The sequence below is a fragment of the Rhinolophus ferrumequinum genome, chromosome 8, assembly GCF_004115265.2.
Source record: "Rhinolophus ferrumequinum isolate MPI-CBG mRhiFer1 chromosome 8, mRhiFer1_v1.p, whole genome shotgun sequence".
Classification (NCBI taxonomy): Eukaryota; Metazoa; Chordata; class Mammalia; order Chiroptera; family Rhinolophidae; genus Rhinolophus; species Rhinolophus ferrumequinum.
The window spans coordinates 65,077,762-65,104,440 of NC_046291.1; the positions used below are offsets into that span (position 1 = coordinate 65,077,762).

General features: G+C 35.9%; 1 protein-coding gene across 3 annotated transcripts in view; it reads right to left on the bottom strand.

Annotated features, from left to right (window-relative positions):
- Positions 1 to 26,679, bottom strand: part of GPD2 (glycerol-3-phosphate dehydrogenase 2) — a 134,133-nt gene that overhangs the window by 57,211 nt on the left and 50,243 nt on the right. For all 3 annotated transcript variants that reach the window (XM_033112236.1, XM_033112235.1, XM_033112234.1), the window contains exons 3-6: positions 25,779 to 25,950; positions 11,323 to 11,447; positions 9,922 to 10,019; positions 7,726 to 7,889 (exon numbers count right to left, since the gene is read on the bottom strand). In XM_033112236.1, the coding sequence (XP_032968127.1) occupies positions 7,726 to 7,889; positions 9,922 to 10,019; positions 11,323 to 11,447; positions 25,779 to 25,950 (559 nt within the window). The remainder of the gene's footprint in view (positions 1 to 7,725; positions 7,890 to 9,921; positions 10,020 to 11,322; positions 11,448 to 25,778; positions 25,951 to 26,679) is intronic.

The following is a 26,679-nucleotide window of genomic DNA, read 5'->3' on the forward strand; positions in this document are numbered from 1 at the left end:
AAAGTTCAGGCCTCTGTCCTTAATGCATTTGGCCCTGATGCCAGGCACAATGCCTAAAAAATAGTAGAAATTCCATAAATATTTTTTGGATGAATGAGGAAACTGGGGACTGCGGGGGAATGGAGATTTTTGATACAAGAGCTTTTGCTTTAGATCCTGAATCTTCTCAAAAAGGTCCAACTGAGCAACAGTGTGTGAGTGATTACTTACTGCGAACCCACCAGAACTATTTGCTCGAACAACTTATACTCATACATACGTGTATCCAACTATTGGTGAATTTTAGCACTGTTTTGAAGCTTTTATATACAGAGTACAATATGGATGACTACTATCTCAGTGCCCTTCACCCGATCAAATCTACCTTTGTGTGCTGTTCATTTTCTTAAAAAATAATAATTATAAGAGAATGAAAGCCTGGTATTTAATACATGCTGGTCAAGTGAGCAATAAACAACTGCAAACTTTCCCAGGGGCTATTTTGCCCTGTCTCATCATCAGGAAGCTAAAGCATATGTTGGATGATAGCCTGGGTGGACACAAATGTGTCCTACTTATTCAAGGTTTCCTTTGAAGCCACAGTTTATAAGTTTTGTTTCTTAGGGGTACATGTCAAACTTCATTTAGCATTAGTTGGTATCCAGATATACTGAACAGCAAAAAAGGCAGCATTCAGGGGCAAAAAAATATGCCTGCTATATGAGCAATAATGTCAGTTTCATTTATGTAACTCACGAAAAACAAGAGGAGAAATACAATGGAAAAGCTGATAGTAGGAAATCAAGATAAAAATTATCCACTAAATTTATAAGTATAAATCTGTATATGGACAAGGAGAACTATTAAATACACGTTTAAATCAATATCTAAGAGGTGGATAGTTTTAGAGTAAGTTCTTTTAAAATGTTGTGTTTTCTAATTCTTTCAGTTTCAAAGATAATATATTTATGTGGAGCATGTTTATATGTATAATATTTTCATTTTTCCTAAGAATGCTTTACAAACTTACCTAGGAAAATCTTCAAATTTTAAATTTATAAGGGATATTTGTGGAACTGAAGTTTCACTTTGGGACATTTTCATGAAAAATAAAAATTTGGTGGACTGTGGAATACCCATAAAATTGACGCCAATAAAACAATACTTAAATAATGTTTTACAAAGTTATTTTACATTTATTAATTCACTTAAACCTCAAAAACACCCTGTAAGTTAGGCATTATAAAGCTAAACACATAGATGTGTAACGTGGGGCTCAAAACTCAGTAAGTTTGTAAACCTAAGTTATCTACCTCCATATTATTGATTGTTTCAACTACACTACAATACTTGGAAAGCAGTTTTCAAGTATGATTGTGACGCTTACAACTGTGAGACAAGTTATCGTGCCATTTTTAACATTATTTTTCTAAGACTCATCTGTGTTATTCAGTTTACCTTCGTTCATTCAATGCCATCATGTGAATACACTATAGATTATTCATTTGTCTCCTGAGAGATATTTGAATTATTACCCTTTTGGAAATGATATCCAGTACTGCAATGAACTTATTTGTACATATCTCCTAGTGGACATGTCTTAAGAGTTTTTCTAGGGCTTATACTCAGTAGGAGAATTATTACTGAATCACAAGGTATATGTATGCTCAGCTTTACTAGGAGTGTCTAATTTTTTCCAAAGTGTGCATATCATCTTACATAACATATCTCATTATGCTTTAACAAAACTTAAAACCTACAGATTAGTTTTAAATGCTTACAGAAGATAAAAAAGACAAGTATATATGTGTTATATGTATTGTTTTATATGTCTCAATATTTACACAATTTTAACCCTCAGTATATACAATAATAAAGATCTGAAAAGGAGTCTTGAAAACTGTTTGGAAACGGAACTTTGTATTTTAAAATAAAGTGATTACATTTTTATTTTAAGATGGAAATAAAAAGAACAATAAACATGATTTAATGTATCATGCCGAATTCTAATCATTTTGAGATCCCCAAGATAACTGCTCTTAGCCAATAGTTTTAGTTTTCGTTTTCTTCTAGACCCCTCAAAGTGCTCTTAGCCAATAGTTTTTGTTTTTGTTTTCCTCTAGACACTTCAATCAAAGTCCACAGAAATTGGACCTTGAGAAATGAAGGAAGGGATTTAGTAATGTTTATTCTTCCAGAGGAATTTTTCCTCTCCCTGAATACATCTATCTTGAAAACATTCAAATTAGTCAGTTATCAAAGACATAAAATGATGACAAATTACTAACCCAGTGGTTCAAAAAAGGAAAATTAAGTGAAGTATTACAAAAGTAAATGTCAGCATATAATCTCAATATGGGTATTTATTTATAAACATAAACCGATACTATTGTGTATATACTCGTATATACAATATATAACAGACATTTGAACCATATACAAAAACAGACATTTATATGGAATTTGATAGAAATAGGCCTAATTAAAAGTTGTAATATGTTCTTCCTATACCAAGGGGATGGGCTTGTGTACCCCACGAGGTTCCCACGCTCCATTTTAGGGATCACCCTACCAACCTTACAAGAACTGCAGTGAGAAGCACATAGCTAAGCGTGCATAATGACATTGCTATTTTGTTTGCAAATACACATTCTTCAGTTATCTATTCAACCTATTGTTATTACTCTGAAGAAAGTAATGTGTCTATCAGATTTAAAATAGATAACACCCAATCAGTTCAACAATGGTGTTTGCAAATAACATAAATGAGGATTAAAGGCACTGTCTATAGATTTGACTTATGTTCCAGGAACTCAATGGAAAAACAAAACCGAAAAATCACCTTTTTGTTATTGGGTAATTGATTTTTTTTTTTTTTTTTTTTTTTTTTAGCTTTCAAAGTAGATAAAATCAACACCTTAAAAGACTTGTCTTTAACCCAGGCTTTCTTTTATTAAAGTGTACAATTGCAGGTGCATGCCTAGAGGAATAATAGTTTGTTCCTAACAAAAGAGTCTGGATGCCACAATATGCCTTTTGCCAGAGGCATCGTTCCCCAAAGCACACAGCTAACTGCATCTCCTGCTGTACCTGTAACAATTTAATTGTATAAGTCAGCCTAGTCAAGCATCTCCAGCTCATGACTGGGAGACATGAAATTCATTGTCATTATTGTCCCTGTCATTTTGGATCATTATATCCTGCTGCAGAATTTTCCTCACTTCAGTGCATTTTTACCTCCAGGAGCCAGGGATTATAGTTGAGGTTGGGGTGGAGGCAGGACCATGAACCACATTTACCTCAGGGGAGCCAGAGATTAAATTGGCTTTGCTCTCTTAGGAGCTGAATTCATCTATTTGTATGCTGTGAGTTCTAGGTTGAATAAAAATGAATATTTTAGTGAAACTGGGCTTTAATTCCCCCTTTGAACCATCGATAGTACCAACTTTTATTTACATTAGGAAAGCTAATGTAATCTCTTGTAGGTTGCTATTTTCATATGTGCATAAGGAATACTTAAGGGCATCATCGGGGATGAAATAACAGATCTCTCTCTCTCTCTCTCTCTCTCTCTCTCTCTCTCTCTCTCTCTTCTCTTTCTCTTTCTCTCTCTCTCTCTCTCTGTTAATGCTCTGACTCTCAGATGGAAGAATTTAAAACTATAATTTTGTTCTCCAGTTTTATCTTAGAGGAGCTTAATGGGGGCATTGAATGGTATTAAATATCTAATAATTTTTAATTATATCTCATTTTCTGTGAACTGGATTGGATGACTGGAGTCTACCTAAAATGGCACGAATGATCTACCCTGGGAACAGGAAGATAGAAGTAAAGTTGACAAAGGAAGACAAAATAAGGTCCTCAGGAAACTGGCTCCCTTTCCACAGCTGGTTCACAGAATCTCACAGCCTGACAAGTCTCCCCAAACTGTCACGCCTTAAACACTTTTTCCTGACTTGGGAGAGCTGGACCATACTCTGCCTTGTAACCCCTTATCAGTGGTAATTGCCATGGCCAGGGGCCAGATGATGGCTCTCTGGCAGGAGACGGCCAGGACATGTCTCAGTCCGAAAACCAGTGACTTGACTATGTTTTCTCTAACAGAATATAAGAAGAAAATATAACCTGGTATGTCACTTCCTATCTCAACTTTCATTTCACGTGGATTTTACTGAGAAATTTGACATTTACTTTGCCCTGAAAAAAATAGTAGTTATCCTTCCATATGTGTTTTCTTTTTCAGCAGTTAACAAAATATGGCAATGGATCATACCTATGCCAAGCACAGAATAGCCACTGCCATTGCAATGGTCATCTCTATTTAGAGGATGAACTGTTCTTATGAGTAATTAAGATAAATTTTTTGACTTTTGTATAGTTTGTACTTCTGCAGGAACATCTGACAGTTCTAACATCTCAGTGTTGATGGAACTTTAAAGATTGTCTAAGCCACTGGTCCAAATGAATGGCAATGCTCACTAGTCCATCTGACTATATTTCATACCATTATATGTCACTTTTCATTGACCCGGAAGTAACCGTATAATGTATTACTACTCATAGTTTTCAGTTCACAAAACTTCTTGTAGCATTTAAAAGTTCTTTTAATTACTTGTGCCACTTTTTCTCATAATCAAGACTCTCCCAAGGTAGGAGTTACAAAAATTGTTATTTCTGTTCCCTTTTAAATGGTTAATTTTATGAATTTCACCTCAATAAATTGTTCTTTAAGGTAAAAAAAAGAAAAGTTATTTCAAGAGGCCCAGGGTAAAGGGGGTCAAATATATGGTGATGGAAGGAGAATTGACTCTGGGTGGTGAACATACAATGCAATATATAGGTGATGTAGTATAGAATTCTACACTTTAAACTTATATGATTTTACTAACCAATGTAACCCCAATAAATTTAATAAAGATTAAAACTAAATGAATAAATAAAGTAAAAAAAATAGAAAGTAAAATTCCCTTTTTACCCTTCTACCCTCGTAATACCACTTTTTTTCCAAAAATGAATCACTATCTATTTGGTGTATCAAATAAATATGCACGTATTCAGAAAAATAAAAAAGCCCCAATGCATTTTGAAATCATTTGGGTGACTATTATTATATTCCCATAACAGTTATTTATGAAGAAGCATATTTGTTTCTTATAAAAAACAAAGGGGGGTGTATCTTATAAATTACATTGCTCAGATCTTGTCTGCAATGAGAGATGTTCAGGAAGTTACGTTTTTCTCCCTGAATACTTTGGTAACAGGATGATGATATCATTTTTTGGTCAAGGTGTAAGACATTCCTTCCTTTCTCTGAGCACACATTTTCTGCATTGAATTCCTTTACCTATATGCTCCTTTCTACCTTATTTCCATGTTGATATTTAATTTATGTATCACACCATTAGGAAAAACAGAAGTTGCCTGGTCTGTGAACACAGTTGTGAAACCCCAGAACTACACTGTTTCACATTCTTGCTTTGCTCTACCTCAAGCATGACATAGTTGGACCTATATCATTTCCAAACAAGGGAAAAAAGAAATTATTTATTTCAAATGTCTAGAATATAAGTATTTTTACCCTTTCTATTCAGGACTTAAGATTTTACAATAAATTGTAAATGATCAAGGTGAAAAGGATTAAGAAGTACAAATTAATAGTTATAAAAATAGTCATGGGGATATAAAGTACAGCATAGGGAATATACTCATTATGTATGGTGTCAGATGGGTACGAGACTTATCAGAGTGATCACTTCGTAACATATGTAACTGTCTAATCACTATGTTGTATACCCGAAACTAACATAATACTGTATGCCAACTGTAATTGAAAAACAAATCTAAAATAAATAAATGAATCAATATTAAGAAGTATGTTTATAAAAATTTCAAATATCAATTTGAAGTTATTTTAAATAATTTTTAGTTTTTTCAATAATCTTTGCTAAACTCATAATTTTGCAACCTGTACAAGCTATAAAAGCCAAGTCTAGATTTAAGAAATTATTCTTCCTCTTGATTCTAATATGATGTTTCTTTTGCATATGTGACATAGATTTCCCTTGTTTTTTCCATGTAGGATCAATAAGAATCTATAATAGTATCAAATCAACGTAAGACAGAACACTACAAATTCAGATGTGACATGCACTAATAATCCTCTTAAGGAAATTCATATATGCACAAGTTAAAAAATAAATAAAAGTTGTTAGCTTTCGATATATCACGTTAGGAGAAACTGACCAAGTGTTTATGAGGGTTTGTGCAAGAGGAGAAGAGCACAACACTTCCATCAGGACAGGTAGGATGCTATTTGCAGAATGCCTTCTTACTCCAGGACCAAACCCTCTTTGATATAATCACCCAATAAACTACAATGGATTAGCATTAAGGGTCTGATGCTGAGAAAGCAGATTCACGGCTAAGGTTGTCCTTTAATATGTAGGCTCAATCAAGGGCACCAAAAATGTAGTTAAGTGGCCCCCCTGTGGTGCTGAGATGCTGGCAGGCACTGTAAACTGTGAATTTTCGAGCTTTTAATGTTTGTCTAAGACCCTTAACATTTCCTAATATTATTGCTCCTAGGACATTTTCTTGAGTTTGTCCCCATCGTTCCCTTTGCACATACACATTTTGCATTCAAACACAAAAACCTGATAGACAGCTAAATTGATTCAGAAACCTAACACTGAAAAGAAAAAAAAAAAAGAAGACGAAAAAAAGGCGGGGGTGGCCTTGAGGATATATCATAATATGAAATACAAACATCAAAATCTCCTGAAAACAAACCACAAAAATAAACATTTCTTCATGCTAAAAGTTTAGATATCTAACGAGAAATATAAAAGATTACATAATGAGGATTAGTAAAACTCACTGAGCGATAGCACCTACACTGTCCTTTATGTCACAAAATTTCTGACTTTTGAACATGTACAATTATCTGTGTCCAGCTATTTCCTTACAAAGCAACATCCTTGGATTATTTTCTAATTCCATACACCCTTTAAAACCATAGCAAAATTTCACAAATGGTTTTCCTATTTTGTTTTGTATTGTATTGTGGTCCATCTGGAGATATACTTAGTGGTTAGTTCCTTCAAATAAAAGTGTACAAAATTATATTTTTCTCACACACACACACACACACAATGAACAGTGAATATATGACAAATGGATACTAGATAATGTCACTGTTAGAAAACACCTAACAACAAAAAAAAGCAATAAAAACTGAGGGTTTGGTTTAACAAATGCAAAGTTCATCTAGTTCATCATAGATTATATGTTCAAGAATTGTGTCCTGTGCAAAATACAAACATGTCAATTTCAGCCCAGGGGGCATTTTTATCTAGGTTTATAACCCCTTGAAAATAGAGGTTTCATCTAGAAAACCTAACAGATCCTCAGCTGCTTTCAACATTATAATATATTCATAAGGCAAGTATTCACTGGCAAACATAACAAATTAAACTGCATGAAGGTGGGATCCAAATTCATAATGATGGAAAACGGACCAAACCAACCATGAGATACAAAGTAGAAGTGACAAAAGAAAAAGAATATGCAAAAATATTAAAAGCAAAACACTATGCAGAATTTTTTAGCTAGTATTAAAGAAAATGGTGAGTGCAGCTGTGCACATGTGTTTGCATTAAAACTAAAAATACAAAACCACCTCATTAAGAATATACTGTAAGCATCATGACTGAGAGAAAAGTATCTTGTAAAAAAAAAATCACATACCATCATAGTAGACAATTGCTCCTACCAGTTTGTCCTTCTGGAGCATTGGGAAATGTTCAAGGGCTCTCGATTTGCTGAGGACATAACTGCTTTTCAGGCAATTACTCCCTGCTACCAGATCATATAGCTTGATTCCTACCCAGTAGTAAGGTAACTGCCACCACCTACACAGCATAAATAGGGAGAAAGCTTTCTTTAGCAACAGAAACAGAATATAACATAACAGAATGTCATTTTAAGTTATAAAATACTTTTCATCTAAGAAGAGCAAAGTATGTCTAGTCGTGTACTGCAAAAGAAACAGAACTGCATGACTGTTTTTGACACCAGCCTAGCTGAATTGTGTAAGCGAATAAATCGGTGAGGCTGTAAATTACCTCTAAGGCAGTGGATCTTAACCTGGCTGCACATTAGAATTCTCTGGGGAGCACCAAGAATAAATACAGATGCCTAGGCCTCACATGTCTAGAGACTGATTTAACTAGACTCGGCTGGGGGACAGGATTACTGAAATGGACACCCAGAGTAGAGAATCACTAGCTTAAGATGTTCTAAGCAATCTCTGACAAAACATAGACCAAAATGCTGAAATCTGTTTCTAGGCCCCCACAACACTCATGTAGCTAACAGAGGTACATAATCCACCTTTTCCTATTACCTGTATTCCAACTTACGGCAACTTCATGGACAGCTTTAACAACATTAGGAAAATTAGGTTTTATAATTTAGAATCTGACACCTCCAAACCAAATTTCAGTTTGGGTTGACTTGGAAATTTAAAATGACCCAAAATGATCCAGGTTCGGAGTTGGTACATGTTAGGTTTAAATGACCCTCTTATGTTCCCCAATGCAAATACAGGTGCTCCCCTATACTCTGTCAGAAACTGGAGGAAGAAACTACTAGTTACAAATACAGAATATAACCTTCTTTCCCTTCAGGATGTAGCCCTTAGAGGTGGGTCAGTAGAGAATAATTTAGGAAAACCACATTTTTAAATACAACAAAGGAAAACATTTGAAAAGGATTAAAAATTAGGACCAACTAAAACTACATTAAGCTCCAGGTATGAGAATCTAACCTTACTGAAAGCATATTTTGGTAATCTGATATAAACTAAATTTAAACTTTGACCTCCAACAATAAAAACGCTACTTTCCCCCTCTGAAGACCTGAAATTCAGTTTGGGGGCCTGCCAGCTTAAGTTTCCGGGTTTCTAACTGATTCCAAGCATTACTCAGAAGGGGCAGAGCCCAGACCCAGGCCCCAGTCCACTGCCCTGGTGGTCCCCTCACTGCCATCATGCTTCAGATGCCTCTCCCAGCTTTCCCACACCCTTTGCTTCAGCTCCTGGTTTGTGGTATTACAGCATAGCACGCAGTTTGCGCTGAAAACTCAAAGGAAATCGCTGCCTTCAGCCACAGTGTGTATTTGCAGTGATTCCCATTTTGCATGAACTGCTTTAATACTGGTATGGGTAAAGGTTAAGTATGCACTATCCCAGTCTACCCCCACGTCATGTTCTAATTGCTATAGGTTATCTTATTTAGAAACCAAGGCAAGCAAAATCCACGTGGGGGCCATCGGCAGCCAGTTCCTTGCCTGAGACCCCCGCAGACTCACTTGCCACTCGGCTCATCAAACATTTTCTGTTTTTCAAGCGTGGCATTCACATGTTGTTCAGGTTTGTTAGACACAAAAATAAAATCTGCCTTTTAACTCTTTTTTTTAAAGAGAGACATTAAACAAGTTTTAGCCTGGGCCAGAATCAGCAACTGAAAATTCAAATTCAGGGATGTCCAAAAACACAAAAAAAAAGAAAAGAAAACTACATTAGGAAATATACATTGAGGGCAGCCGGTTGGCTTAGTTAGTTAGAGCGCAGCGGTCGTAACACTAAGGTCGCCAGTTTGATTCCCACATGGGCCAGTGAGTTGCGCCTTCCACAACTAGATTGGGAAAAAAAAAACGACTTGACTTGGAGCTGATGGGTCCTGGAAAAACACACTGTTCCCCAATATTTCCCAATAAAAATAAAAATAAGGAAGAAAGAAAGAAAGAAAGAAAGAAAGAAAGAAAGAAAGAAAGAAAGAAAGAAAGAAAGAGAAAAGGAACATTGAGGGAGTATTTCCATTAAAACAGTGTTGTTTTATTGACCTCAGGTAAGCAAATGTACATAGATATCAAAATGCTTACTTGTAAACTGGAAGCATTATAGGTAACGGAGCTGATAAATGGGGAGCAATTTCTAATAGGTTGGCACGTTCATAAAGGGCTTCTTTTACCATCCTATACTGAAAAGCAAAACAGAGAAAATTAGTTTGGCAGTAACAGATCATAATATTTTCAAATGGTAAATAGACACCCTGCCAACTGATTGATACACAGAAACCTCTCTACCTCTGAGCGAGGATAGCTCCCTAATCAAATTTCTAATAATACATCATGCTGTCAACCTGAAAGATTTTTTAGAAACCTTAACTGTATTTGCATAGGAGAAAAACATGCTGTCAGAGTTCCCAGGTGTAAGATATTTTCCTGACTTGAGTTACAAGATTATTGTAACAATTTATCTTGCATTCTCTGTATTGTCCTTTTTATCCATCCCCTACATTTTCCCATGGAAGAAATAACAGATTGTTCAGATTCATGCGAAAGCCTTCTTGCCTCCACTAACACAAGCAGAGACACTACTTAGGAGTTGCACAGTATTTTATAGATTATTATTTTTAAAAAAAGCTTATCTCTTAACTCCTTTGGTCCTCATTATACCTTTCTGAAGAACGAGCATTACTAGTTTTACTAATGAGAAAATACTAACGGAAAATACTAATTTTACAAATGAGAAAACTAAGGCTCATAGAAATTGAATTAAGTAAGCTGGAACACATCACAAGTCCTCTGATTCTAAATCCTGTGCTCTTTTCCTTGGAGCCATCATGATGTCGAAGAGACACCTAAGAAAAAGGGACAGATTCACAACTGACAATGTCAAGTTACTGCTTCTGTATTTTTCATGTACGAAAAGCAGACAGGGAGTTCAGCTGATTTTTTTTTACCCCTCTGGGAAATGTCATCTTCCACGCTGCCTTGGCAGTTTTCAAATAGTGGCAGACCGGACACAATACAGTGTGACATAAGAAAAGCATGACTAAGATCATCTTTTCCTTAAGAATATGTCAGTGACAATATAAACGTATGATTGCAGTTGCAGTTAAGATCAATTTAATACTCCTCCTGTATTACATACAACACAGCTTCCCTGAAACTGTTTTGGAAGCAGCAATTTTAGTGGCTATTGGCCAAAAAAGGGGAAAGAAATCACAATTGTTAAAACCAACACATCTGAAAGTGATTTTGTAAATCTGCTACTTTGACATGCCTGTGTAGAAAAAGCCCCTGATTACCCATAAACATAATACTACAGGAAAGAACCGGCACACCTCTCCCGAAAGATATTCCAGCAGAATACACTAAATAGGTATTTCCAACAGGAAGAAACGTTAAAAGCCACTGGAAAAAAAAAAATACCTGATTTAATTGGGTAGAAAAAAGCATAGTCGCAATTTTTGTTTAACAACCAGCATACACAATTACCTGCTCAATATCCAACTTCATGATAGCCTTCTGAAGATATCTCACACCACCATGGATCAATTTAGTGCTTCTGCTGCTGGTCCCTGATGAGAAATCATCTCTTTCTACAAGGGCTGTTTTTAGTCCTGTGTAACCAGAAAACCAAATTAACTTCTTAAATTACACAATTTGTATGTAATTCATTAAAGGCATTTCTCCAGGGTAGAGACAATCGCAAGAAAAATTACTCCGAACATGGATAAATTTGTATTCAAAGTGCAGTACACTGTCTATATTATAATGAAGAGATTTTAGTCTCTTCCTGGGGGAAAAGTCAAACCAGAACGAGAAGCATATTAAACTGTGAGTGAATCACTAGAAAATATTACAGTACAATTTTGTGGCAGTAACATACTCTGGTGCTTTTAAGGGGTCCAAGGAGAGCCTATGCCCATCTTTACCCACGAGAGTTAACAGTATTGTTACGAAGCCTTCTGGAACTCACATTCATCCCTCACTACAGAATCCAGACAGGTTCCAGCCCCACATCTCAGATCTACTTTAATGCATCATAGATGATGAATCTAGACTAGCCCTCCTATATGCTGGCTCCTATTTCTGGAGTGGTGTTCTAGTGGGTATAAAATGGGAAAAGAGATCAAAGATAGCAAAACAGAAGAAGAAAGAAGATATATTGAGGAGTTCATGGTCTAATGTAAGACATCCAAGCACAATGTTGTAGAATTACAAAGGTAAAAATACAAAGCAGGACAAATGAACCCAGTGCAGAGTATCCAGGAGTAAAGAAAAGACAATATTCTTGGTAAAGGTGCAGCTGAGCAAAGGTGGGTCTGTTCTAGAAGTCATTCTACCCCCACCCCTGCTTTCTTTGAGAGTTGCGGTAAATCTCCTAGGGATAAAATCAGTTTTGTTTTGTTTTGTTTTCTTGCAGATACACCCCCCTTCAGGATTGGGTAAGACCAGCAGTACTACAATTCCCCTACACTAGTTAGAGATGAAATTCGAAACTTCAAAAGACCCAACATATATATCAACACCAAGCCATGAGGAATTTTCATGGCCTCGCATACTCTTGGGGGATGAAAGAATGTCATAGAATCCAATTACAGTGAGAATATGTAACTGGAGCAGTTTGGGCTCACAAAGCTCGTATAAGAGAACTTGTACATGTATTCAATTCAGAGCCATTTATTACATTTAATACCAAAGGGTCGTTTTTATAACTTTTAACAGTTTAAATATCGTACCCAAATGTCATCATAAAATCAGGCCAATTCCCTTGACTCCAAAGGACAAAATATTTGGAAGCCGTGGAGAGAAAAGTAGAGAACTTTGATTCAAGGGCAAAAACTGCTAATGTTCTAACTAACGAGCAAAATAACACAAATTACAGGTATCGTAGACCCAGGTCATTATTTTTAACATTTATGCCAGAGAAAGATCCGTAATTCTTACCTATGAAAACCCATCAATGTTTAGTAAATTTAGTACTGGATATATTTTAAAAAGGAAGAAAAAAACAGAAAAATATATCAAGTTAGTGCATATTAAAACAACAACAACAACAACAACAACAAAAAAAAAAAAACTGAGAGCCTGAGTTCCAGGCGAAGTGCTGAGGTTAGACACGAGTTAGGCATGGACCAGCGGTCAAGTAGCAACCAGTCCAAAGAGAGGCACGCAAAATGCAACAAAGTTTTATAGGTGCTATGCTTGAAAATACAGAGGACTATTATCTTACTCTGGGTTAGAAGTTAAATTCAGGACATAAACCCAAAATTGTGTAGTCAAGATCACATTTGTAATCTCTTAGGAATGCACTGCCTTGGTGAGCTGTATCACCTTTTCTTAGTAAGTCCGACACAGGGAGTTCTTCCAGCTCTAAAATAGACCATTTTTTTCTTCAGTTGAAGATCAGATGAGGGAGTTGACTTTCAAATGGTATTTAACAGCCAGACTATCTAAAATACACCTCTTTCAACCTTGGAATCACAGTCATGGCATCAAGATGCAGGCACCATGAGAGGCAGGGATGTAAGACAGAGGACAAGCAGCCTGCCTTCCAGTCCACGTCTCCCCACTGGGGCCTGCCCACAGGTATCCTGAAGGCTGTGGCAGAAGATGGCTTAGTCCCCAGGAATCCCCACTTCCTAGTATGTAATCCCCTCTCCGGGTGTGTTGGCTGCACCTAGTGCCTTGCTTCTAACAAACGGAACACAGCAACAATGATGGCATGTGGCTTCCGTGATTATAGGTTACAGAAGATTCTGACTTCCTCCTTTCTTGCCCTCTTTTACTTGCTGGGAAGAAGCAAGCTGTCATGTTGTGAGTCAAGGAACCGAGGGAGGCCCCTGTCAATAGGTCATGAGGAACGGAGTCCTCGGTCCAACAACCTGTGAGGAACTTAATCCTGCCAAACAAGCACATGAGTTGCTAGGAAGTGCTGCATCCTGCGAGAATCAGAGCCAGAGGACCAGGTGAAGGCACACCCAGTTTGCTGACCCACTGAAACTGTGTGATAATAACTGTTGTCATTTAAAGCCATTAAATTTAGGGGGTAGTTTATTGATGACACAATTCCCTGTAGCCCAGATAGGAGTTTGTAATTATACCTGCGGATGGGGTCTTCAAGAAAAGCTGAGTCTACAAGGAAGTATGTGTTCTAGATGGGTGAAGGGGAAGAAAGGAGTTTTACGCCTGGCAAAAATCAGCCAAAGCAAGAGAAAGGCAAATGCTTGAAATAGCTGTTTCTTTAGGGGCTGCTTGTCACTCAGGGGCTGCAGCACAGGGCACGAGGGGTGATGTGAAGGAGATCCAGCGGGAGGAATGGAAAAGGGCATATCACAAAGGGTCGTTCATCTACATGGGGCATTTGGACCCTGTCGTGCAGGCCCCTTGCTTCTCACAAGTAAATAATATCTGGATCTCTTCAAAAGGAAAATGCCTCAGGTAACACGGCTGCAAGTCATGGATCAGTTTGAAAAGCAAATGCTTCTTTAGAAAGTACAAGATTTGGCATCAATGCAACACAAGCATGAACTTGAATACCACACTCAGGTAGGTACCAGGTATCCACTCAGAGGAACAAGGGTGTGCTTTTTTTTTTAAAATAATTATAAAAAAGGAATAAAATTTAAATTTTTCCAGAGGGTCTCCGATATTGTTTTGAGAAATACTATTGTGCTTCCTATCAGGGGAACCACCATGAAAGTGTTTTAAGTTGAAAGATCAAATTAATGTTCTAGAAAGATTTCTCTGATGGCAGGGATAGAGGGTAGGCTAGAGAGGGAGAAGAGCTGGAGGCAGGAGGTCAGTCAGGTACCAGTGCCCTACCACACAACAAGGGCCAGAGCGATTCCAGCCTCACAAGGCAGAAGATGATATCGGAGAGAGATGTGGAGAGAGAATTTTATGGGCTCGTGTTAACAGAATAAAATTTTTTTTCTTTCCCAAATTGACAGTGTGAGGCAGGGAACTACTCTAGGAATTAGTAAGCCATCTCAGGAGGATATTTCAGGATATTTAAGTGAGAGCTAACACTTTAAAGCTTCAAAACGGCTTTTGCAAGTATTGGACATTTTAAAAAGTTATTCACATGTACATATGTGAGAAACCCTAGTGAATACCAACAAAAGTTAAAATGGGCCTCTCTGTCAAACCAGGCTGTTTATTTCTTGTCCCATTATTTCCAGTGTCATATCATCAAGCTACCAACCAGAATTTCTGGAGAGAATTGATACTGTTCCTTCCAACGCAAAAAAAAAAAAACAAAAAAAACAAAAAAAAAAACCAAAAAAAAACAAAACAAAACAAACAAACAAACAAAAAAAACATAAAATTTTAGTCTCCAGGGGGGCAGCCCGGTGGCTCAGGCGGTTAGAGCTCCATGCTCCTAACTCCGAAGGCTGCCGGTTCGATCCCCACATGGGGCAGTGCGCTCTCAACCACAAGGTTGCTGGTGCAACTCCTGGATGGTGGGCTCCGCCCCCTGCAACTAAGATTCAACACAGCACCTTGAGCTGAGCTGCCTCCCGCATAATCTCAACCACAAGGTTGCTGGTTTGACTCCCGCAAGGGATGATGGGCTGTACCCCCTGCAACTAGAAAACAGCACCTGGACCTGGAGCTGAGCTGCGCCCTCCACAACTAAGACTGAAAGGACAACAACTTGACTTGGGAAAAAAGGCCTGGAAGTACACACTGTTCCCCAATAAAGTCCTGTTCCCCTTCCCCAATAAAATCTTTAAAAAAAAAAAATCTAGTCTCAAGTTATAGCTAAATTAATATATTAAAGCACTATGTAATCTAAAAGTATTACCAAAAGTTTCCGGAATCACACATGAAAAATAGATATTCTAGAAAAAGAAAATACTTAAAAATTTTCAACTGCTGTTATATGCTAAATGCTTTGGATTTCTCATTTTTGTTGGACAAGAGTGATAGAATGAGAGAGGGAGAACATAACGCAAAATCAAGACATTACTAGAAGTTATAACCGTTTTTCATGAATATATTTCTCAACTGATTAAATATTTGTTATCTAGTATGTTCCTTTCTGTTTCACCTCTCAGAAAGCCAAACTTTTTTCTCTCCATAAAAATTACTAATCTGAAATTGAGACCTTAGTCTTCTGATATTTTACATATAAAGCAAGCAAGTAAAAACAAGGCGATGTTTTCTCAAAGAGAATGAACAGTATTTTTAAGTGACATTTAATGCTAACATTTTATGTTCTTAGGGAAAATAATTAAATCTGAAGGACATCAAAAATAATGTATCCAGAGGGGCAGTGGGATGGCTCAGTTGGTTAGAGCATTAGCTCTCAACAACAAGGTTGCCGGTTCAATTCCCGCATGGAGCTGTGCCCTCCATAACTGTATTGAAGACTTGGAGCTTATGGGCCCTGGAGAAACACACTGTCCCCCAATATTCCCCAATAAAAATTTTAAATAAAAATTTTTAAATAAAAAAATAAATAAATAATGTACCCAGGCTTCAAGCAACCACTCCTGGCTGTGGATGTGAGGAGCTCAAAAAGATCTTCACCCAGAGGACAAAGAATGACCTCCCCACATGCCCGGCAATAAAGGGCTGGACTCTCTGTATTTACGGTAATTCAGTAAACTATTTCAAGATTTTATGAGGAATCGTTTGTTTCGTTACTTTTTCTGGAAAGCAATAAGCTCTATCACAGCTGTGATGAACCAGAACATTTAAGAGTAGTGTTATTATTTTATTTATTTTGTTATTATTGATTGCATTTAGTAAGTATTCTCAGGAATTTCATGAGCATGGCAAAGTATTAATATTTGGAAGAAAATTACTCTGAAATTCTTAGGTGGAATAGCAGGATTAGTTATAGAAGAACAAAGTCAATTTGAAATCTGCCTTTCAGTCATCGTCAGCCCATTGCTAAGCAAGTTAAAACTGTATCTTCTGGGTGGGGTGAGGTGTGTAAGCTAAATACAGCTCTTTACAGCTATGCCTTTTCTGACCTGAGTGAGAATGCCTAACTACCAAGCACTTCCAACTAAACCGATTCATGTATCAAGACAGCTGGATGAATACAGAGGGATAATTACCATCTAAAGGGAGGAATGGTACGACATTTAACTTTCACAACATGAAATAGAACATAAGTATATTTTAATACCTTTTACTGATTATCCTATTATGCATGAAAACATGCTTGATATAATAAATGCAGAGAAGTAAAGAGAACAAAATAAAACTCTCCTGTAATCACGCCGCTCAGAGAGAACCACAGTTGACATTTGGGTGTTTAAACATTCACATTTTCTATACATATATATAATCACATACATACATTTGTACAATAATAGAATCACATGATATATTCCACTTATTGTTTTATTTAATGTTGTTTATTGCAAATAACTCTCCATGTCAATAAATATTTTTCTATCATTTCATTTTTAATGTGTGGGTAATATTACATTAAATATTTACAATGATTTATTCAATTTCCTAGTTTTGAACATTTGGATTTTTCCTACCTTCACCAGTAAGAACTGCAAGATTGTATTTTCATTTAAAGTGTCTGCATCTTTAATTATTTTATTAGAATAAATTGTTAGATATGGCATTGTTTATATATTTCTAAATAGAAGAAGAGAAATAACTATCAGAGGCACCAAGGTAATAACACACAAATCAAAAAATTTAGCCACCCTGTACATTGGTACCATAACATAGGTATTAAAGCCACATGTACCACGAAGGAAAACTGATGATGATTAAGGAAAGGGGAGCTTATATTTCTTTAGAAAAGCTTTGGGCACATACCTATGGATTTCAGAAAGCCATTGCCATTAATAAGAAAAGAGACTAACCCAAAGGCTGAACATTTTATATAAAGGATCAATTTTTCTAAAAAAATAACACTCCTGTAAAGCTGCAAAGTAATCCTGGCTTTTTAATCCTCACGATCAGAATCCTATGCTTTGGCCTAGTATTTTCTAACAGTGAATGTTAGCATTTTATAGAATTGTATAATATTGGATTATTTAATACCAATTTCTATTTTTATATTAGGAAACAGATAACCCATTAGTGGAGACCCTATGTTAAGTTAGAAGATAACACTAACATACTTTGTAGTCCTTAAATACACAAGGATTAGCGAGACACAAAAATATATTAAGCCATAACATTAACTATAATAATACAGCTTCAGGTGAATAAAAGAGTTGCTGTTGTTGCTTTAACTTTTTACATTTTTTATTATAAAAACAGCCAATGGTCAAAGTGAGGAGGAACATCCAAATAATATAGAAGGATGAAAAGAGAATAACGCACTGCTGGCTTTCTAGCTACAAAATTCAGGGGTAACCAATGTTAACTATGAAAAATACCCCATGGATCTTACTAGAAACTTTCTATGTTTATGAAAGTACACAAATTGTGTACCTTTTTGCTTGAAACACAAATACAATTAACAAACTCATTCTTCACAACTTGATTTTCAATTTACAATACATTTTAGTCATAAGTAAATACAAATTTCTATTCAATAACTGAATATATCCAATTAAATCAGATACAAATTTTTTCCTATTATCAATATTGCTATAAATACAATTTTGGTCAATGTGGTATTGGCATTGTAAATTTAGCTTTGAACTCTTCTCCTCCAAACACAGAGAATTATATATATATATATACACATATATCTCTCTCTCTATATATATTATCCTATTATGCATGAAAACATGCTAGATATAATAAATGCAGAGAAGTAAAGAGAACAAAATAAAACTCTCCTGTAATCACTCCGCTCAGAGAGAACCACAGTTGACATTTGGGTGTTTAACCATTCACATTTTCTACACATATATATAATCACATACGTACATTTGTACAATAACAGAATCATATGATATATTCCACTTATTGTTTCATTTAACGTTGTTTATTGTAAATAACTTTCCATGTCAATAAATATTTTTCTATCATTTCATTTTTAATATGTGGGTAGTATTAATTTTATAAATATAATTTTTTTTTTTAAAGGACATGATTGACTCAGAAATAAACACTCCATGGACCAGAAATGTAGCAGAAGCTCAGAGCAGAGTATTCAGGCCAACAGCCTGTGTCTTGCTGGGCTCTGGGTCTAGAAAACGGCAAAGGCAACCAAGATTTCAATTCCTAAAGGGTAAGACACATACAAGTCTCCCTGTAAGAAAAGAAAAAAAGCCAGACTAGCACTTGAATGCTGCGATTGAAGAAGGGCTCCACGTCTTGTGAAAAGACATTGAAAGACTTCTGCTGACCACTGCCTGCAGCTGTGGAATATCTGTTGGGACATGCCCAGGAAGCAGGAAGACAGACACAGCTTGGGGAGCAGCACCACCTGAGGAGCCACAGTACCACCAGCTGGGTCAGCAGGTGGTCTACAGGATACCCAATATCAACACAGGGCAAGAGCCTCGATTTGGTGCTGGGGAAAGTTTCTGATGGGACCGAATGGTGACAGAAGCTATACCTATAGAGATGAGGATATGAAAACAGAAAGTGATACAATATTGCTTTAATATAAAGGAAAAGGAAGAAGCAGAGTAAAAAAAAAAAAGAGGGTAAAGAATACAAAATAAATGTGTAGGGAATCAAACAAATGAAAATGGATCAAATTCACCGATTAAAAGATAAATTCTATCTATTAAGCATAAAAAAATCCAGCTATAAGCTGTTTGTCATGGATATACTAAAACAAAAGATACAGAAAAGGTGAACATAATTTGACACAAACCCTGTCTGATATGTTATAAATATTTTCCCAATTACACATGTGTTTGTTGTATCTTTGCCACAGATAAATTTTAATTTTTATGAAATCAAATTTAGCAGGAATTTCCGAAAAGAAAATGGCTTTATTGGTGCCATGCTTAAAAACCCCTTTCCTACTCAATTTTTTTTATTAGTTTCAGGTGTACAAAACAATGTACTAGTTAGACATTTACACCCCTCACGCAGTGATAACCCTCTTCCCCCAATCTACTACCCCTCTGACATTGTATATAGGTGCTACAGTTCCATTGACTGTATTGACTCTATTTTTTAAAAATTCACATATACTTTCTTCTAATAGTTTTATGGTGTTTTGTTAAGTCCTTGATCTACATGGAATATAATAAAGAGAATGAGTGTGTGTGTGTGTGTGTGTGTGTGTGTGTATGTGTGTGTGTGTGTGTGTTTGTAATACATTTGGAGAAGCGGGTACTCTAACATCATTTATCAAATAATAATAACAGATTTAAAATGCTGTCTTTACCATATTCTAAATTCATGTATTTGGATCTATTTCTAGACTCTTACTTTTATTCCACTGATCTCTCTATTTCTTTAGCAAACTATTTTAATTAAAGTACCACTAGAATACACTTTAATATCTGATAACTCTCTACCTACTTTATCATTATTCGTTTTCAAAGTAATCTAGTAAACCTCATAAGCTATTTTTCCAGGTAAACTTTAATAGTTTCTCAAGTCCCTCCCTCTCCTATACACACACACACACACACACACACACACACACACACACACTCCTGCCAAAGAAAATCATTACATAAAATTACATTAAATTTCCAGATTAATTTTGGTAGAAACTTGCAATCTAGTCTAATTAGCAATGTCCAACAAATAGCAAACTCTGCTGCAATTCTACTGTTAAAATAGGATTTTTCTCTTCCTTCATGGTAGGACAGGGTGGTGGTAGAAGGGGTGAAAAGGGTAGAGATCTGTACTTCCCAGAATACACTATCTTCCTTTTCTGCATTTTTTTTTCCCTTTCACAAAACTTGACTCATGCACAAGAGTGTTACTATCATCCTTCACTTAAGTCTGAGAAACCTGAGGCTCTCTGTAAAGTTAAGACACTTGTTGAAAATCATGGAGCTCGTAAGCGATGAAGTCAAGATTTGATCCCAGTTCATTCTAATTTCACAACCTGAGGCCTTTAATCACCGTGCTATACGGCTTTAGACTTGAAGAAACTGTACTGAGAAGTTAGTAACGGCTAGCCAGATACCATTCATAAACTAAAAGTATACGTACATTTTTAAACAAGAGAATGATAATTAATTCTGCCTGCAAGAGGCAGTCTTCTCTGGAATTTGAATAGAAGCCATAAAGGTTACATTTATAAATCAGATTTTAAACCAAAAATGTACTAAGTGATCCCTGATACATACAGCTAAAGTCATATAAAAGAACAAAAAAAAAAAAAAACTGAACAAAACGCCTTGCAGAACCCTGACAGAGTGAATATATTTATCAGATTCTCCTCATTCCAGCTCTCTTTGGAGACAAAGTGCCTACAACTGGGCTTCAAGGTTCTGCTTCTACCCAGGAACAAGACACAGAGGTGTTAAACAGTGAAACAATTTCTATTGATCCTAGAAACCTTCAGGAGAACGTGAGGAGAATTGTGTATATTATACTTATAAAATAATATTCCCGAATGAAACAAATGAAAATTGATTCCCAAGAAAATGCAGATGGTACGAATGCAAATAAATGTTCCTTATGAAGACTTCATGACTTTTTCTGTTTCTTGTATAGTTTTTGTTTATCCATTACCCAAATTGCATTTGGGCATAGTATTTTATCAAAAAGCTTGTGCACAGATTTTTATACAAGCCCTTAAACATCTAGTGGCTCCCCCAAAACTTTGATGTCCTGAAAAATCTAATTATTACTGGTAACTTTAAAAGATCACAGTAATTTATTTTTGTCAAATGTGACTAAAGATTAATGGATACAATCAGGAATAATTTGGTAAAAACATATCAAACACAGAGAAAGCAAAATTTTTTGTTAAGTGAAGCATCAAATATAATGAAAGAGCAAATTCCATGAATGAACAGCAACAATGCACAATTCATTAACCAAATGCCCATGATTATTTCACACTTCAGAGGGCTACTGATACGATCAGAAATTGTAGTAAAAGGATAAATATAGATTAACTTCAGCATCTCTATACATTTTAATTATAAATGCTACCCACAGGGGGCTACCAGTATAATAAATGAAATACAAACTAAGGTTTATCCACCCGTTTTATAAATCATAATTCCATATATATAATAGACATTCAGTCAATTATTTTAAAAGACAACAATCAATATGCCAAGACATATTCAAAGTACATCATTTTCTTAGCTGTTCCTAACTATAAAAACTAAAAATCTGGTCGGCATTCAGGCTCTGGAAACTCTTAACTCCGTCACTATCATCACCCTCAATCATCTACTAATTAACTAGTTAATGTCCTGATTGCTACTGAATGTTTATGATTGCTACTGAAGAAAAAATGTGTTTGTTCATCAAATATTACTAGATTATAAGCTCCTTGAGGGCAAGAGCATATCTTCTTAGTCTTTATATTTCCAGAGCTTGTTCAGTACTTGGCCGCAAACAATATTACTCTAAATAGAAAAAAAAAAAAAAGAAAAAGAAAGAGAAAAACTGGAAGCAACCTAGAGAATCATTAGGTACATCCTTGCAATGAATTTTTCGCCATTAAAAAGAATGTATACTATATACACGTAAAGACTTACCAATATACTGATATTTGAAATAAACACAGTAAAAGAGTAACTATGGTTTGATCTCATCTGTATTTTTAAAAAGATAAATCTAAAAAGTGCACAAAAGCAAGCATAGGTAAGACTTTTCAAAAGGAGAAAAGAAATAAAAGGCATTCAATAGTGGTTGGCTTATTATTTCATTCACACTCCTTCAACCCACCCTACCGCTTAAGGGAAGCAGGCTTTCCAACTCCCCTTACATGCCCCTGCCAGTTCTAGGTCTCCATTTAAACAATTCCCTCTGCCTTCGTAGAATCTTTTCACATTTTCTCCTGTTATTATTAACGCCCAGTCAGTTCTCAATTTTGGATTCTGCCCAACTGTGTATTTTCTCTGCCTCCACTCTGAGCATTAATGGACACAAATGGGGACACACACACACACACATACACTTTGTAGATAACAAATTTACATTTCCCTCTACTCCTTATCACATTCGCCATAAGGTAGTTCTAAACCTTTTCTACACGGAAGTCCCCTACTCCTAGCCACAAGTAGAACACAGTGTTTAAGAACAGTTCTTCATAGTCACACAAGCTCCCTCTTTCGTATCTTAGAATCTTTGCCCTTTGTTTCTTTCCCTGAGAAATGTCTCTTATCTCCCTGCCAAAATATTAATAAAGACACAGATCTGATAGTCCATTCCTTGAATTTTAACTAGACCTTGTTCCACATGCTTCCTTCTATTACTTGCATATTAAAGTTTTCTGTAGACGGGCTTTCAGAGTCTACGAAAATATTCAGATTGCTCCTATTTTTAAAAAGGAAAAAAAGGAAGGATGGGGGGGAGAAAGGAATGGATGGATGGTAGGAAAAGGGGAGGAAACAACTGTTGCTTGCATATATTGCCTCCCTTCTTTATATCCTACTATATCACCAAGTTACCTCCTTTGTATTTTATTTGTCTCTTAAAAGTGTATCTCTGTGCCTGTTCCTTCCTTTTCGCCTATCCATTCCTCATCACCAAACCTAATGCTCTTCAGTGTCTCAAAGTGGCCTATTCAGTCAAATCCTGAGGACTTTCCATGGTACACCAGGCCCAGTTTTGCCTGTCCACCCTTCCCTCATTCTCCCTTACACAGCCTGGATACTCCGAATTGAAACACATGCTGTCCCCCACGTGCACTGACTCCATGCTTTTCTTCCTGAAAGTGTTCTCATATTGGAACACTTTCAGCCAGCAATGTTTGCCTAATAAAATTCTACCTAGGTAGAATAAAATTCTGCCTAGGTAGCAGCTTTCTGTCTCCTGACCAAATATGACTACCCTCACCTTTATACATCCATAATGCCCCCAAACCTTTGGAAAGGCATGTCGTCTCTGTAATGTAATTCAGTCTATGCAAACAAGTAGTAAAGAGCTGTGAGCACCCTAAATGCGTAACTATATCACTACTCATCTTCGTATTTTCATGTAGTACCTTGCATACTGCCATGCATACAACAGGCACTGAATGAACATTTGTAAAATGGAAATAAAAAGAATTGCTATATATTTCAGTACATAGCATGAACATAATTGGAGATATCAAGAAATATATTTTTCTGAATCCTACTGGGGAAATGATCCTCTTTAACACAGAAAATTATTACCTGGTAAATTCTAACTCTAGAACCTGGGGTAGACCCAAACAAGGCCTCCCATTATGTTGGGATGTCCATTCTCTTCTCGAGATCTCCAGAGGAGAGAGTTGAGTTACATCAACGCTGGAGTCTGCCTGGCAACAGAACAGACTCCAGTGCCTGTATTTTGAATTCACCATTATTTAGAAGTGACAAAAAGGACCTACCTAGGCCTTGAAGTCTACATGGAACAAAACTTAGGTATGGGTCCTATGCAATCATAGTAAATCCAGGGCACTCTTTTGTTTGTGTGTGCCTACATGTCCTTAAATTTATTTCATTTCTGTAAGAGTAAATTGTACTAGATATGTAAGGTAATTAAATCTAGGGTGGCTGCAGTAGTAGCTTAATCTGAGAAAAATCATTCCATGTAATAAATTATTACCATTGAGTATAAAACTGCAGTGAATATTGAGCCTTAGATCGTAACTAAAATATCCAGAGTGAAAGTTCCTTGCAGTAGGACACTGTCCCAGTCAATACATCTAAGGATGTGTCCTGGACTATTTCTCCAGGACGATGGATTCTCAGTCTTTTGTCTTGTTAGTAACAACCACTACAATACTGTCTATAATTTATTGAGCTTCTATTTTGTGTGACAAGCATTGTTTTAAGTCCTCTTCATGATTACACATTTAATCATTAACAGAAGGTATTTTTTTCTTTGTTTGAAAGATAAAGAATGTTAGAGAAATTAATTTGCCCATATGTGTGCATGTATGTGTACACATACATACACAGGGTGCCAAACAAATGTATACACATTTTCAGAAAGGAAAACTGTATTAAAATTGTAATACTCAATATATACTGATAACAAAAGATTAATACAAGTCACGTTTAACTTCTGCACGTATAATACAAGAAGTGCTTGAAGTGGTTACCATCAGCGTCCAGATACTTCTGATTACGGCGAACTACTGCTTGAGCAACATTGACCAAAGTGTCCACTTGTATATATTTTTTTGGCACCCTCGGTATATACATCAGATAAAGCAGCTGAGCCAGGATATGTACTCAGATTTCCTTGACTCCAAACTTACACTAATAACCACAGGGGATAAAAATTATTTTATTAAATATATGATATCTAAGAGCATTGGTGTTCCATACTAAAATTGCTTTCCATGTTTCCATTTTTAAAGAATTTTTCATCCTGTCTTTGCTAATGCTGACTGCGACAGAAGTATAGGTTACCAACAGTCTACATATTCACATAAACTAGAGTTTCCCAAACTATAGTACGTATTTCACTGGAAGAAATGATTTTAAGAAAACGGGAACAAAAAGAATTATTTTAATAGAGTAATTCACTTTAATAAATCTTTTCTATTCTTCGCTGACCTAACTGTGATTTCAGGTCATATACAAATATTTTTATTTCATCTAGTTAAATTTATTTTGCTATGTATTAAAAAAAAAAATTAACCAGAACATCTAATCAGCGAATTCACAAGTATATAAAGTTTTCTTTTTAAATAAATGCAAGTGTAAAAAAAGTTATATTTAGTTTTAAAATTGTGCAAGTGCCTATATTTAAAAAATATAAAGGTTCTTCACAAAGGATGGAAAATTAGTAAATACAACAGAAATGTGACTTCGCTATAGTGCCCCTGCCAGTAAATAAAATGTTTTTATTCCTTTAAAATGCGTTTATACTGGGGAGGAAAGATGGAACCTTTCTTTACCTGTGTCACATCCATACACATCAGGACTCACCTCTGGTGACAGCATCTAGTGCACAGCCACATCCTGTTGCTCCTCCTCCAATGACAAGGACATCGAATTCAGATGTGTTTTGCAAAGTCAGTAGCTGAGCTTCTCTGGAAGGAGGCTCCCTGTTGACAGGTTCTGAAACGTACTCTGCTGCTTCCACATAGGCCAGGCTCATCTGATGTAAAAGCAGATCATTTTCAGTTGTTCATCTGGACTGCTGATTTAACCAAATGTACAACATGATAAAAGAAGAGATTTGTAAGGAAGAGATACCAAAGCTAGGCCATAGCCCACAATCCACACCGAGTTACAGGACCACCTGCTTCAGGGGGAAGAAAGTCTTCAAAATCTGTTGCTTTTTGTTTTTCATGAAGCACAACTATTGCCATGGAACAACTGGTTTCAGATTCAATATCTCAATTGCTTGTTTTGGTTTCATATACGAACAAGTTTAATTATTTCCCACACTGTACAGCAATTCCCAAATACCTTATCTAAGACAAATTATAGAGAACATAAGGAAATGTTTTATCCAGTAGCAGCAATTCATTCAAGTAACATTTAAAAGTGTTGAAAGGAGGAGGAAAAAGCACTTTATGACTTTCTGCAATTTCTTAAAAGTATGTGTTCTTCATTCCTTAACTCCCCTGATAAAAATATTTTTTAGAGTTTGGAGGTCTACAAGTTTAAGTCAGTACAATTAAAAAGAATCTGTTTAACAGAAGTTATTATCCAGTTTAAATAATCATCTAAGGCCAATGGGAATGATATTTTTCAAAGATTTTAGTCATAGGCTTACCCATTAAATATTTTAATAGAAAAATTACACATATTACATATTGAATATATAGGATTTCGATTTTGGAAAGCTTTAACAATAATTCAAGCCTGCCATAGTCCCCCT